The sequence below is a fragment of the Rhineura floridana genome, chromosome 7 (genome assembly GCF_030035675.1).
Source record: "Rhineura floridana isolate rRhiFlo1 chromosome 7, rRhiFlo1.hap2, whole genome shotgun sequence".
Lineage (NCBI taxonomy): Eukaryota > Metazoa > Chordata > Lepidosauria > Squamata > Rhineuridae > Rhineura > Rhineura floridana.
In genome coordinates, this window is record NC_084486.1 from 137,509,873 (window position 1) to 137,523,049 (window position 13,177).

The 13,177-nt window shown below is 41.5% G+C and overlaps 1 protein-coding gene across 3 annotated transcripts in view; it reads left to right on the top strand.

The window, feature by feature from the left end:
- NAALADL2 (N-acetylated alpha-linked acidic dipeptidase like 2) overlaps positions 1 to 10,139 on the top strand; it is an 847,134-nt gene extending 836,995 nt beyond the window's left edge. For 2 of the 3 annotated variants that reach the window (XM_061637347.1, XM_061637348.1), the window contains exon 14: positions 683 to 10,139. In XM_061637347.1, the coding sequence (XP_061493331.1) occupies positions 683 to 881 (199 nt within the window). In that variant the 3' untranslated portion in view covers positions 882 to 10,139. The remainder of the gene's footprint in view (positions 1 to 682) is intronic. The other variant, XM_061637349.1, reaches the window with a different exon arrangement.
- The last annotated feature ends 3,038 nt before the right edge of the window (positions 10,140 to 13,177 follow it).

Consider the following 13,177-nt stretch of genomic DNA (forward strand, 5'->3'; position numbering starts at 1 on the left):
ATTGTCTATTTGATTTTGAATGGAAACCTCTATTAAGGAACAATCCAGCCATATATGATATGGCAAACCAATCAGCCTAGTGTGCATTATCCACAAACTAAACTAGCAAGTAAACTGATATTTCAGAAAATTCATCCTTGTGAAAACTATATATTCAGTTTTGTGGTTCACTGTCCCAGTCATGTGGTATTAGTTTTTGATGTGGCAATAATATTTATGAAAATCTTTGGGGAGATGTTCAATGGCTGTACTTACAACACTGTAAGATTTATATTGGTTCTGTGGGGATAGGAACACCCCAGTGAAACATAAAGACTATTGACTATGGGGATCAGGCTGTTATTCTTCTCAATGAGAAAATGTTAGTGGCTGTGAGAGGGATGTCATGGGGCTGAGCTTGTGAGATATATATATTTCATCTTGATTGATGATGTTTCTTTTGATAAGATTTGTAGATATGTGCTCCTGGAGCGATGAAGGGGCACACTTCTGGGAAGGCAGATAAAATATACACAGTCAACTTCTGAGCTTGCCGCGGGTTAATGTTACAGTAGGTAATGTGTATCATTTGTAAAACGTGGCTGCCACCTGGGGGTATCATCGATGATTTCAGATTATTTTCAGATACCTATTTTCTTCTGCTTGAGTCAAGCATTTACCATTTCTCATTGTTCTTTTTTAGAAACATCCTTTACAGACTGGATGAAAGGACACACCAATTTTCAGTACTGCTAGAGGCGGTGGAACACTGCAAGCTGCATCAGTCAAACGAGACTCTTCAAGCAGCCTTGTCAAAAGTGCTCAACAGCTTCAGTTCAGCTCAGGTTTCTTTTAATGCGGGACTCGATGTCTTTGAAGTTGCTGTAGTGGGAAGCAAATGAGGAATTGGTCAGTTTCACATGTGTATGTGCACATGTATGTACACACACACAAACACACAACTGAGAACTTTGTTTACATTTTGAAAAGGAAAACTTTGAGTTGGACCAAAAATTCTGTATGGTTTAAACCTTTCTTCTGTTTCATTTTTTACTCTTTCCGAAAGAGTTCCTGTTTCATGAAATCATATTGTACGTTTAGTTGGACCTAAAGCAGCCTTTTGCACTGTTGACAATCTATTTATGAATGATAAATGATGGAGGAAGACTAGCTATTTGAAATCTGCTGATACACACAATCAGCCTTGTAAAGTAGCCCACAAAAGTAAGTAGCATACAAAGCAAATTACTGGCCTTCGGGGTTTGTCAGAAGAGTACAAAGAGCTCCATCCTTCCTGCAGCAGCCCACTCATTTATTTCCCAGGAACTCTGTGTATTCACTAGACAAGTGCTTAAATACAAGGCTGAATCTGTGTGTGTGTTTATAAATGCCTGCAAATTTTATCCGCTTTTGTGAAAAGGGGAGGATTTTTAGATTCTCCACTATAACAAACTGGAGCAAAACAAAGTCCCAGAGTGCAGGACACAGAATAATGGGCTCAAGTTGCCGGAAGCCAGATTTCAACTGGACATCAGAAAAAACTTCCTAACTGTTAGAACCATATGACAATGGAACCAATTACCTAGAGAGGTAGTGGGCTGTCCTATACTGGAAGCATTCAAGAGGCAGCTGGACAGCCATCTGTCGGGAATGCTTTGATTTGGATTCCTGCATTGAACAGGGGGTTGGACCTGATGGCCTTAAAGGCCCCTTCCTACTCTACTATTCTATGATTCCATGAAAGTTTCGGATTTAACAGATCAGATTTGGACCCAAATAACAAATTGAATTGGAGTGACACAAAGTAGATCTAACACAGATCAGGCTGCTTCCACATGCTAAAGATACAAGGCAAATTTTATGGTTGCTGCAACACACCTCTAATATATATCATGAATATATAAGCACATACATGTAGTCAGCCTTGTATTTAAGTAGTTGCCTACTGAGTGCATGAAGTTCCATGAATGTGAAGGGGTGGGCTCCTGCAGGAGAGAGGGAGCTGACATCCAAAGCACTTCTTTAGTGGGCTGGATTTACATTCACCCAGTCAAAGTTATACTTTTTTCATTAGTTTCAAAGGTGGTTGTCATGTAGTATTGATGTTCAATACAAAGAGTAAACGACAGAACAAGTCAATGCAGAACTACTGGATCCTGGCCATGAAACCCTGCAAAGTGCTGAGGACAAACTGGACACAAACAAAATGCTGTTTCCAGGTGCCACGATGCTCACTGAAGTAGTCTCTATGGATATTGTAAATCCTCAGCCATAAATTCTGTCAGGTTTCACTGGCAACCCTCTTATTTTGCGATCGCACTTGACCCTTAACTAACAGCAAGCCAGGACTGGTTGTTGAACTGCACCAGCAACACAGAATAAACCCTCCATTGTATTCTCAGATAATTCTCACACTGCTTACATTTTATAGATATATAGCATTACAAATTAAACTTTCCTCACCTTGAAGGTGTCTAGTGAGTCAACTGTGTCTCCTGTGGATGACCGGATTAGTCAGAGTCATAAAACAGTGTAGCTTGTTTGAATTGTTATGTCTTAAGAAAGAGATGTCCCGATATTATAGCTGCCACTGTCTTATCCTGCTTATGCACAGTAGCCATGCTACACATATATGGTCCCATCAGACATAAACCTGGCCATTTTGGATGTGAGTACAGTTCTGTTTCATAATCTCTGGCCCCAGCCAAGATGGCAACATGTGTAGGATACATGAGGCACATCCTGGTGCTTGCTTGAACGCACAAGTGCAAAATTATGTAGGAACAGGGTTGTGTATGCAAGCCCTATACCAACCTGCACTTCCTCCTCCAACTCAGTGCTGACACTTCCTGTGTTAGCTCAAGGAATGTTTGATGTGATTGGAGACCTTGATAAAGCAGGATGCCCAAATGGATGGAGAGTTCTACTTGTGTTCAAGTGAAGTCCTATGCAGACCTTTCCTATGCAACTATAGAAAGGTTGGGGACTCAGTAGGGGCATTCTGTGTGAGGATGGGGATTGTGTGCATGCCTGCTCACCCTGCTCCCACAGTTCAGTGCCCATGTGCTTGGTCAATCACATACAGTATATCTGGGGATGCAAGGTACAGCTGTTGAATACAGCAGAAATTAGTCCTGTTTCACCCCATCTTGTTTGCTGATCTCCCAAGAAACATGTTAGGTGAGATGTTCCCAGTGGAATAAAAACTGGCATCATGCACAGCCAGGATTCTCATGTTAGACTGCCAGGGGAGATGCAACTGAAAATGGCATCTCCATGATGAGCACAATGGGTATCCTGACTTTCAATTTCCAAACTAGGAGATATTTGGACACATTTCTACTTTACATTTTTACCTCTACATATTCCAAAATCAGTGGCTTTGGTTATCATTGTGTCACTGGTGTGGCTATCCTACACTAAAGGTTTGTCTTTCAGCAGCTTGAAAGTGGGCTACAATATTTGGAGGCATTCTAAACACATGCTCACTTGGAACGTTAGTGTGCCTGCTTTTTGGAATTGCTTTCCAAGCAAGATATGGAATGAGGAGGTTGATGGGATTGTATATATGTATGCAAACACTATTCTCTATGCATGCACAAAGTTGATCCAGGTTTTGGACACCTCATGGAAACTTGATTAGGTTGGTGCATACATTTGTAACATTTCAGTCTGAAACTTTGAAATCAACTGAAATCAAAAGCCTGACATAGACCTGGCTTATCTTGCAGTAGATCTTTTGAGTCCCATCATGTCTCACTACAAGGCTACTGGACTTTCGGTGGATCAGAGCAGTAAGAATTTAAGAAGGGTTGGCTGTTTTTCAGAGCTTTTTGATCATCCTCTTTTTACCAAAAGGTTAATGATTTGCTGGAGAGTCCTAGTGAGAGAAGATGTGAGGTCTTATCTAATGCGAGAACTTTAGTACAGTCTTATTGCATCCATATTAGCTTTGTTGATTTCCCCTCTTTCAAATGCTGGCCATGACACCTACATTTATTATCTGCATCTTTTATAAGCCAATGGTTATTCTACATTGGATGGGAACTTAGTAATCATGAAGTGCTTTAATTTTAAGCCATAATTTCTAGATAATTCCACCAAAATTCACATTAGGGCTATACCTTTATTAGGTCACCTAAAATGCCATAAAACAGAATTCTCTAGAACTCTTCATCAGGCTAGATGGTAAATATGGGGGTGCGGAAAGAGAGAGATATTACACTACATATTATATTCACCCTATGGTGACTCTGAATGTTCAAAATCTAGAAGGCTCCCTCTCCCTTTTCCAGGAAATCTTGAGGGATAAGGCACAGGGACAGATTAGATGAGTGAGAAACTAGAAATATGAAAGGGAACGCTAGGCAGCAGCATCCCCTTTCCTTTTGAAGGCAAACACCTCCAGTTTTCCTCGACTTTTAGAATTTTGTGCAGTCAGAGCCTGCTTGTTTCTCACATGGTGGTGTTAATGGCTACATTGGGATTTCATGGAAATGACCTAGAGTTTTTGTGTTCTTTCCTCTGGTGCAGCTGTGAGAAGATCTGAAGCTTTCACTTCCAATTTTAATTAGCCACAGTTTAGTGTTCTCTCCAAAATTGTGGTTCATCTTAACCGTGATTTGTTGAAACAAGCCAACTTATTTATTTATATACTGTTTGACTGTAAAAAAAAAACACCAAACCTCTAAGTAGTTTATCAAAGAAAAGAAAATACCAAAACAAATAACATCTACTAATTAAAAACAGTTTTAAATAATTAAAACAACAACAAACTACAAAAATTAAAAACATCAACATCTAAAGCTCAGTTTCAAACAAGCCGTAAGCATTAATCACAGCTTGTTGGGTTCAGATGACACAGCTGCAGTTAATCAAGAACACGAATGAAAACTCCTCTTCAGGGCCATACCAGACAAAGAGAGCAGGGAATGTGAAAGCCATGGTGTCTGAATGCATCCAGAATGTTCCCAGGTTCCAAGGTGATATGAACAGCTGCGTGTATGATGGCTGCTGGTTTTGTATGTGTGACCTCTGTTCACCCCTCAGAGTGGGAGGCAGCCAGAATGGAAGGAGGCCCTGAAAGAAAATATCACAGGCACCCATAGACCAATGATACTCATCTCTTTTTTTAAAAAAAAGAGAGGCATGGATGGGTTATGTGAGTTCTCACAGATCATTTTTAAGCCTTTGCAAAAGGTCATCATGAGCTACAGTCTAACATTGATTGCTACCTTCAAGTAAGCTCAATATGAGTTCATAAGCTCAATATGAAGCCTTGTTTAGATTGATAACAGGACAAGGCCCCAAATAAGTGGTGACCTTCTATATTTAATACAGAAGAGTGGCTGATAACTGGATTAGCTGCTGGGTCAAATGTAAAGGCTATTATTGAGGTTTGGAATTGGTGCCTCCTGCTCTTCCAATCTGTGAAGCTCACCCCCGCCCCAAGATATTCATTATAGAAGGTCATCTCTCTCCCTCTCAGGCTTCTATTATGATCTAGGTGAGGGCACGGTGACCAGCTTCCTTTTTCCTGCTCTTATACTGGCCTGCTATGTTCAATCTATTCATGTAATGCCAGTGGCTGCAGGGGAACTGGGGGCATCAGTTAGTATCAGCAAGCTAGCTAGCATATATACTCAGCTCCCTGTCTCCAACCATTTACCACAATCCTAACCTGTTTTTTCATAAAGAAGTCCTATTAATTTCAATGGTGCTTTCATCTAAGTATGCTAAAGCCTACACCCATTCATGTGGCATATCCTCTTGGGCCTTTGAATAGCATCAATAAAGCAAGGCACTAGTAAATCATAACAGGCAATGCCATTTGAATTAAATTTTGTATTGACCAGCAATCAATTATTATTTTTTCTTAAATGAAATAATTCAGCAGGCATCCCACTTCCCAAGGCATTCTTTTGCTACTCTGTCATAAGTCAGATGCCAGTATCCATTATATAACAAATGGAGTGTTGAATAATCCCACAGCCAGAAAACTTTATGGCTTATATATTTGTGTGTTTAAGGTGGATAAAAATGAAACAATAATGAATAAGCTAACATGATTTTATTCACGCATATTTTAGTAGGCTCATAAAAAAGATAAAATACAAGCAATCCAGGCAAGTAATAACGATATGGGGGGAACTGGGATTTAGGCACCAAGGTCATGATGGGCTGTAAATTGTTTTTAACCTCTTAGGGGATAAAACCGTAAAATCTATAGTATGTGCATGTTAAGCAGATGCATATACAATCAGAAAGCACACAAAATTGCATAGTGCCTTAAGCTTTCTTCAGGCATTCAACAGTCACGTTAAGGAAACTCATGAGGGGGAGGTAGCAGGGGTGAGCATGCTAGCTCCACCCCAACAGTCGTTCTCCATTAACCTCCTGGCAGTGGAGACTGGTGGCTCCGATGTCAGTGAAAGAATGAATCCACTCCAGATTTTAGTCCAAACTTTCAAGGAGCTGAAAGCACCTTGGACAGCTCCTGGAAAGATTTGCACTAAAGCCCAGAGAGGATTCACAGCCCCACTGATATTGGAGCCACCAATCTCCATTGCTTCCTGGAGCACAATCTGCTGAAGTGGGGAGACTCCTGGAGGGTCTCTGTGCATTTAGAACCTTGGAAAATCAAGGTAGCAACAAAGGGGTGCATCAAAGATGTGTGAGAGGAGCTCCACTTCCTGAACAGGGATTTACCAGACTTTTTCCCCTCCGCAGCTCTCTGTGGCTGTCAAAAGCAGCTCCTAAAAGTTAGTTGTGTATGTGTGTGCTGATTCTGAAACAGTGTTTAACATGGTCTGGGTGGGGGGAGGATTACAGTGGGAAGATTTGGAAGCAGAGATTGAAGGGGCACCTTGCACATGAAATTGTCTTCTGCTCAATGTAAATCTTGTTCTTAAAGAGAAAAAAAATGCAGGAAGCTTGCATATTCAGGTAGAGTGGATGTATTTTTAGCAGATACAGTATATAGGATGTTTGAAAATAGTCTGGCTTCTGTGTTGTTCTTGTGTAGAAGACCAGCCCCTTTGTGGTCTTCACTGGAGTGGAGGAGCAAATAATGGGACTCCCTGTTGAACTCAAAGGGAGTATTGTAGAACTTAGCCATTAAGCACACTTGAAGGATGCAATGTTCACCCTTCTGTACTGTTTAGAGGCCCTCTCTCCAAATCCCACTTTGCTCTTCCTCCTTTTCAAGACTGTGTGCTGCCTATTTTCTGATTCCTTCAATGCACTATAGTATTTGATAGGCAGAAGTGAAAGGACAACAGTATTGTATGGAGGCAGTCTCTCTCTGGAAAGAGATTCTTTACTGACTCAGTCTAAAATGCATTTGATATAATGCATCAGGGCAAATGTCTTTACTATGTCTTTATTATAGAGTTGCTCTAGGTATGCAAGGCACTAAATGGAGGGAGCAGAATGGGGTTTGCGTAATAGCATTCCAAAAGCACAATAAATCTGTCTGCCTGTTTGCAATGTACTGTGGGAAGAACCATTAGGTGTAGAGAAGTTCATTCTGAGTCTTATCATTTTCTTTTTTAAAAAAACTGCAGCTCTGAAATGCAGCTCTACATTGCACCATGGAATATTTAGGCATATAGACCCTGCTAGAATTAGGACTACTTTTAATACAGCATTTTGCAGCATCAGCATGGAGATACATAGTAGACAGAGCACCTCTGCTTCCATGGGTATGTAAGTTCTTGATTTAGTTGTTCCATTTAGTCTCTCATCCATGCTCCAGGACAGAAGTCACTTAAGATTCAGTGCAGTGATTGAGGAACAAATGAGAAATTTCATCAGGCTGCGGTGGGGATTACGTGCGGGTAGGTTCCATTGAATGCAATGCGGTTTACTTTTGAGTCAAAAAGTATATATATACACTTTTTAAAAGCATGATTAGAACTAGCTGCTGCTGCTGCTCAGAAGAAGCATCTGTGCAGGACAAGATACAAATCAGGACCATGTGGTGTGGGGAGGAAAGGGGATTAACATCTAGCTCTGATTATTATGAGGTACAAGTGGGATCTGCAACATAATGTTGCAGTGTGGAGTGCTCCTCTTCAGTATTCCAGCCACTCATTCAGCCATACCTGCTTTCATACTACCCCATTCCATTCACTTTCCCTGAATCTCTATTTCTGCCCTCACCCCCCAAAAGTCAACCAACATTCCATGGTCACTTGACCATATGTTCTATTTGTACTGGCAGTGTAGTAGTGCCACAAGAAGAGGACTTGTGTGACTGCTAATCAGGCACCTAGTATGCTATGGTGGTTTGCTTTCTGTGTGCTACTATAAGATGCCAAGAAGTCCCACCATAGCACATAGTTTAACTATGGGATTTGCTCCAACAACAGTCAGTGATGGCCACCAACTTGGATGGCTTTAAAAAGAGTAGACAAATTAATGGAAGAGAAGGTTGTCAGTGGTTACTAACCCTGATGGCTATGTTCTACCTCCACAATCAGAGGCAGTATGCTTCTGAATACCAGTTGCTGGAAACCACAGGAGGGGAGTGTGCTGTTGTGCTCAGGTGCTGCTTTTGAGCTTCCCACAAGCATCTGGTTAACCACTGTGAGAACAGGATGCTGGACTAGATGGGCCACTGGCCTGATCCAACAACCTCTTCTTTTGTTCACTTACAGGGGCATTCAGAAATCCAGTCAATGCAGTGCTTTGTCATTGATAGTCACATGTCCACTTCATTTCATGCTAACAATCGATGTGGGTTAACCAGGTTGGAGGTAACCATTCAATGAAGCTGAAAGATTCAGGCCAGACAAAACAAAGTTCTTTCCACAGCACATAGTTGTGGGAGATTACTCCCACAAGAGGCAGTGATAGCCACCAACTTGGATTAAACAAATTCATAGAGGATAAGACTATTAGTGACTACTAGCCACGATGGTGTGTTCTACCTCCACTGTCAGAGACAGTTTATTTCTGAATACCAGTTGCTGGTAATCAAAAGTGGGGAGATTGCTGTTGCATTCAGGTCCTGCTTCCCATAGACATCTGGTTGACCACTGTGACTAGTGGTTGACTACTAGTGCTGGACTAGATGGACCTTTGACCTGATCCAACAGGGTTCTTCCTATGTTCTTTTGATTCAGTCCTCATCGGCATGCAATTTAAGCCCCAAAGGGACTTCAGTGGGTCTTACAATCAGGTTTTGCTGCATCCTGTCCCCAAAACATAATATAGGATAGATGGCAATAAAAAAATAAAGAACCAGAATCGTATTCAGGTAGTAATGTAGGATTTTCCTTTTTTTCCTCCCCCCCCTTTCTAGCAAGATATGTCCCCTGTCTGTCCAACAATGTTACATAGTAACTGCCTTAAATGAGTTCAAATATTCATTGTGTTGCGTGCTTCAGAAGACCTCAACCTTCATTTTACATGGTTGGACTGGTTACAAATCTCAGATTACGTCAAAATGCTGTCCAGTGAACCAATATAAGACTATATCAGTTCACAAGAGCTGGATAACATATGTCTGCTGAGCTATTTGAATTAAATCCACACATTTCCAAGAGGAGTTATTCCAGAACAGTGCTGATATATCCTGCAACCCCTCCTGCACCGTCAAGTTAATAAACAACCCCTGTTAGAATTGAAAAGGTAGTTTGTGTCATGGAAACCATAGTCTTGATATAGTGAATCTAGGAAACCAGTAAATTTCTTAATCATGTGAAAAATGTGCAATGAAAGGTTGATTTTTATAACCTCCTAAAATATGGGTTTAGAGATTGGGTATCAGAGTTTTTTAAAAAAAACCTTTCTCAGAATTTGTATTTTTTATAAAATAGACGATACTATTGACTTAATGTGATTCTATATTCAATATTTGTAAAGAAAGTATATATTTCCTCTCCTATACTATGGCTACCAGATTTTATATTACAACAGTGTTAATTCAGAAAGACACAGAACTACAGTATTGTAAACATTAAATGACAGCAGTTTTGATTGAAAAATTAATATTTTTATTTCCTCCGAATTATATATTTCCTTTCTAGAGATTAAACTAGATTATGAAGATCTGAATCTAATGTACATTGCACTGATGAATGATGTGGAAATCTTTTTAATTTGCTTTATTTTAATATACTGTTTAACTTTATCAATAAATTAGACTGTAAACATCTCAGGATGCTGACTCAGTCTTGTGACAAAAAGACAAAGACAATTCTCCAGTTAAATGTGCTTGGTACAATATAAGTAATGATACAGGAGTAGCAGCTCAGTTTTGAAATATCTGAAACCAAATTATTGGTAATTTTGGTATGTATTATGGTTGGTTGACTAATTCATCCTGGGGACAGTTTGTGAAGTGGATAAAGTTTTGAAAATGGATTGAATCTACTGAGTAACAAAACTCAGGGTAGAAACACACTCACTGTTCTGCCGGTTCCAGTGCATCTCCACCTCTTTCTTCTGAATACAGGACACATGACACTAGTCAAATCCCACCCCTTTTTACTGTAAAACATGGTGGGAGAAGCTTGAGTGTTTGTTTTTAATTCGGCATCAGTGAGATTTCGCATCTGATTGGAAGATAAACCCATTCCCTTCCAGCTGTGGCTAATGGAAATGTTTTGTTCTAGCAATTAGTGCAGCGTTTCCCAACTAGTGGGCCACCAGATGTTGTTGGACCACAATTCCCATCTTTCCTGACCATTGGCAATGCTGAGTGAGGCTGATGGGAGTTGTGGTCCAACAACATCTGGTGGCCCACTAGTTGGGAAAGGCTGAACTAGTGTGTTCAAAGCCTCAGTGTCATGTGAAGTATTAAGGGATGGCACCTGTCAAGCCTACAAATTGGGGGAGGTGATGACTGAATGCTTGAATACTGCCATATGAAAATCTCCCTCTTCATACAAAGATAGGTAGAAGGATTCTAGCCAAGGCTGTTCACAAACATACAAGCTTTGTATGTGCAGGAAATTTTATTTTGGGGAGCATGCAGACATTTAATTCACCTGTAGTCTGGAATGGTGTGGCCAACATCAAATATATCACACAAAACTGAGTTTATGGACTTTGGACACACAATGAGAAGACATGATTCACTAGAAAAGACAATAATGCTTGGAAAAACAGAAGGGAGTAGAAAAAGAGGAAGACCAAACAAGAGATAAATTGATTCTATAAGGGAAGCCACAGACGTGAACTTACAAGATCTGAACAGGGTGGTTCATGGCAGATGCTCAACTTGAGGGCACATAACAACAATAAACTTCTGATCATGTATCTCAGCAATTAATTACATTTTTTTTGGCCTAACCTATCACACAGGTTATCTGTGAGAATAAAAGAAGTTCTGCCCCAAAATAAAGGAAAGAAATGGTAAATAATAGTCATGGTCGTCGAGGTTCATTCAGGTGGTCTGTGGCATGTCCTCATTAAATATTCATATTGATTTCAATTGTATTTTTAATGCTTCTTTTATTTCTTATACTGTGTTGTATTGTATTACAGTTTGAATTGTATGGGATGAAGTTTGTAATATAATAAAATGCAATATCAGAAATAAAAGAAGCAATCAAAATACCGTGAAAAATCATACAGCATTTAAGCACAGCGCATTACAATGGGAACAAAAGGCAGAAAAATCATTTCATGCTCCACCAAGACCCTCAGCAATTTTCAAGTGGTCTGCGGGGGTCCAAAGTTTAGGAACCACCGGGGTAGACGATTGCAATGTTGGTGAGTTCCATTTTTCTAATGAGTGTACGATAAGGCAATTCTCCATATATACACATATTTCTAAGGATAAGATAAAGTGAGTCATTGTTGGTCCAATCCAGTGCAGGTGATGTGTATAGGGAAGAGTACCATCTACACCATCATCTCAATACATAATCTCTCGCATAGCATACTCTCTGGGGATCCATGCCTACTTTATCATAAGTAAATAAGTTAAACTGGGCTTGCCCACCCATTTCCAAAGCCTTATCGTGGATGAGTAGCAATTCACAGGTGTCCAGGAACTTGGACTAAAGGCAGATAAAATGTATAGGCAGTAAATGGGCAGAGCAATCCAACTCAGGCGTAGCCAGTGGGAGGGGGGATGGCGGCGGAGGAGCTGGTGGGAAGTTTTGCGGCATCCACTTGCCACTTGGGAGCCACCGGCCTGGCTGAATGGAGGCTCCATCAGGAGCTGCGCATGGGAGCCAGAAGGGAAGATCCAACTCCCATGAACAGGTCTACCAAGGAGTCAGCGCTCCCTGTAGACCACCACTGGAATAAGCTAACTGCACTGGCCTTTTTGCTGGTGGAACTTTGGGCTGGATCGGGATCTGCGGGAGCGCTCCGAGGGAGACTTGGATACTACATAAGTTTTCCACCGCAGCTCCTCCCTTGCCACCCCCCCCAGAATGCCCCATTTCCGGGGCTGCCACCGGCTTCTGACAGCTCTCTGTCTGCTAGGCTGGCCATCCCTGGTGACCCCCAGCAGCGCTGGCAGGCTCCTGGCACTGCCACAGCTCAGCCAGGATGGGGAGCTTCTGCTGGCAGAGCCCAGCAGTGCTGGGAGCCTACCAGCTCAGCTGGAGGTCCACCATGTGCAACTCCCTCCAGCCCGGCATAAACTACCTTGACCTATTCCAATCTGGTTTCAGGCCTGGTTATGAGACTGAATCGGCCTTGGTCGCCCTTATGGATGACCTTTATCAGGAGAAGGACAGAAGGAGTGTGACACTGTTATTCTTACTTGATCCTAGGCAGCTTTTGATACCATTGACTATGGTATCCTTCTGGGCCGACTTGGTGAGATGGATATTGGAGTCACTGTTTTACAGTGGTTACAATCCTATCTCCAGGCTTGTTTTCAGAGAATAGCATTGGGCAATTGTCTTTTGGCCCCCTGGCAGTTGTGCTGTGGGGTGCCACAGGGTACCATCTTGTCCCCCATGCTGTTGAACATCTATATGAAGCCCTTGGGAGCAGTCATCAGGAGATCTGGGGTGAGGTGTTAGCAATATGCTGATGATACCCAGCTCTATTTCTCTGTAACATCTGAATCAGGACAGGCCATGCAAGCCCTGGACCGGTGCCTGGACTCTGTAGTTGGCTGGATAAGGGCCAATACACTGAGTCTGAATCCTAGCAAGCCTAGGTTGGTGGTTCCTGAGTTCAGATAATTGGTCAGTTGCCTGCTTTGGATGGGGTCATACTCCCT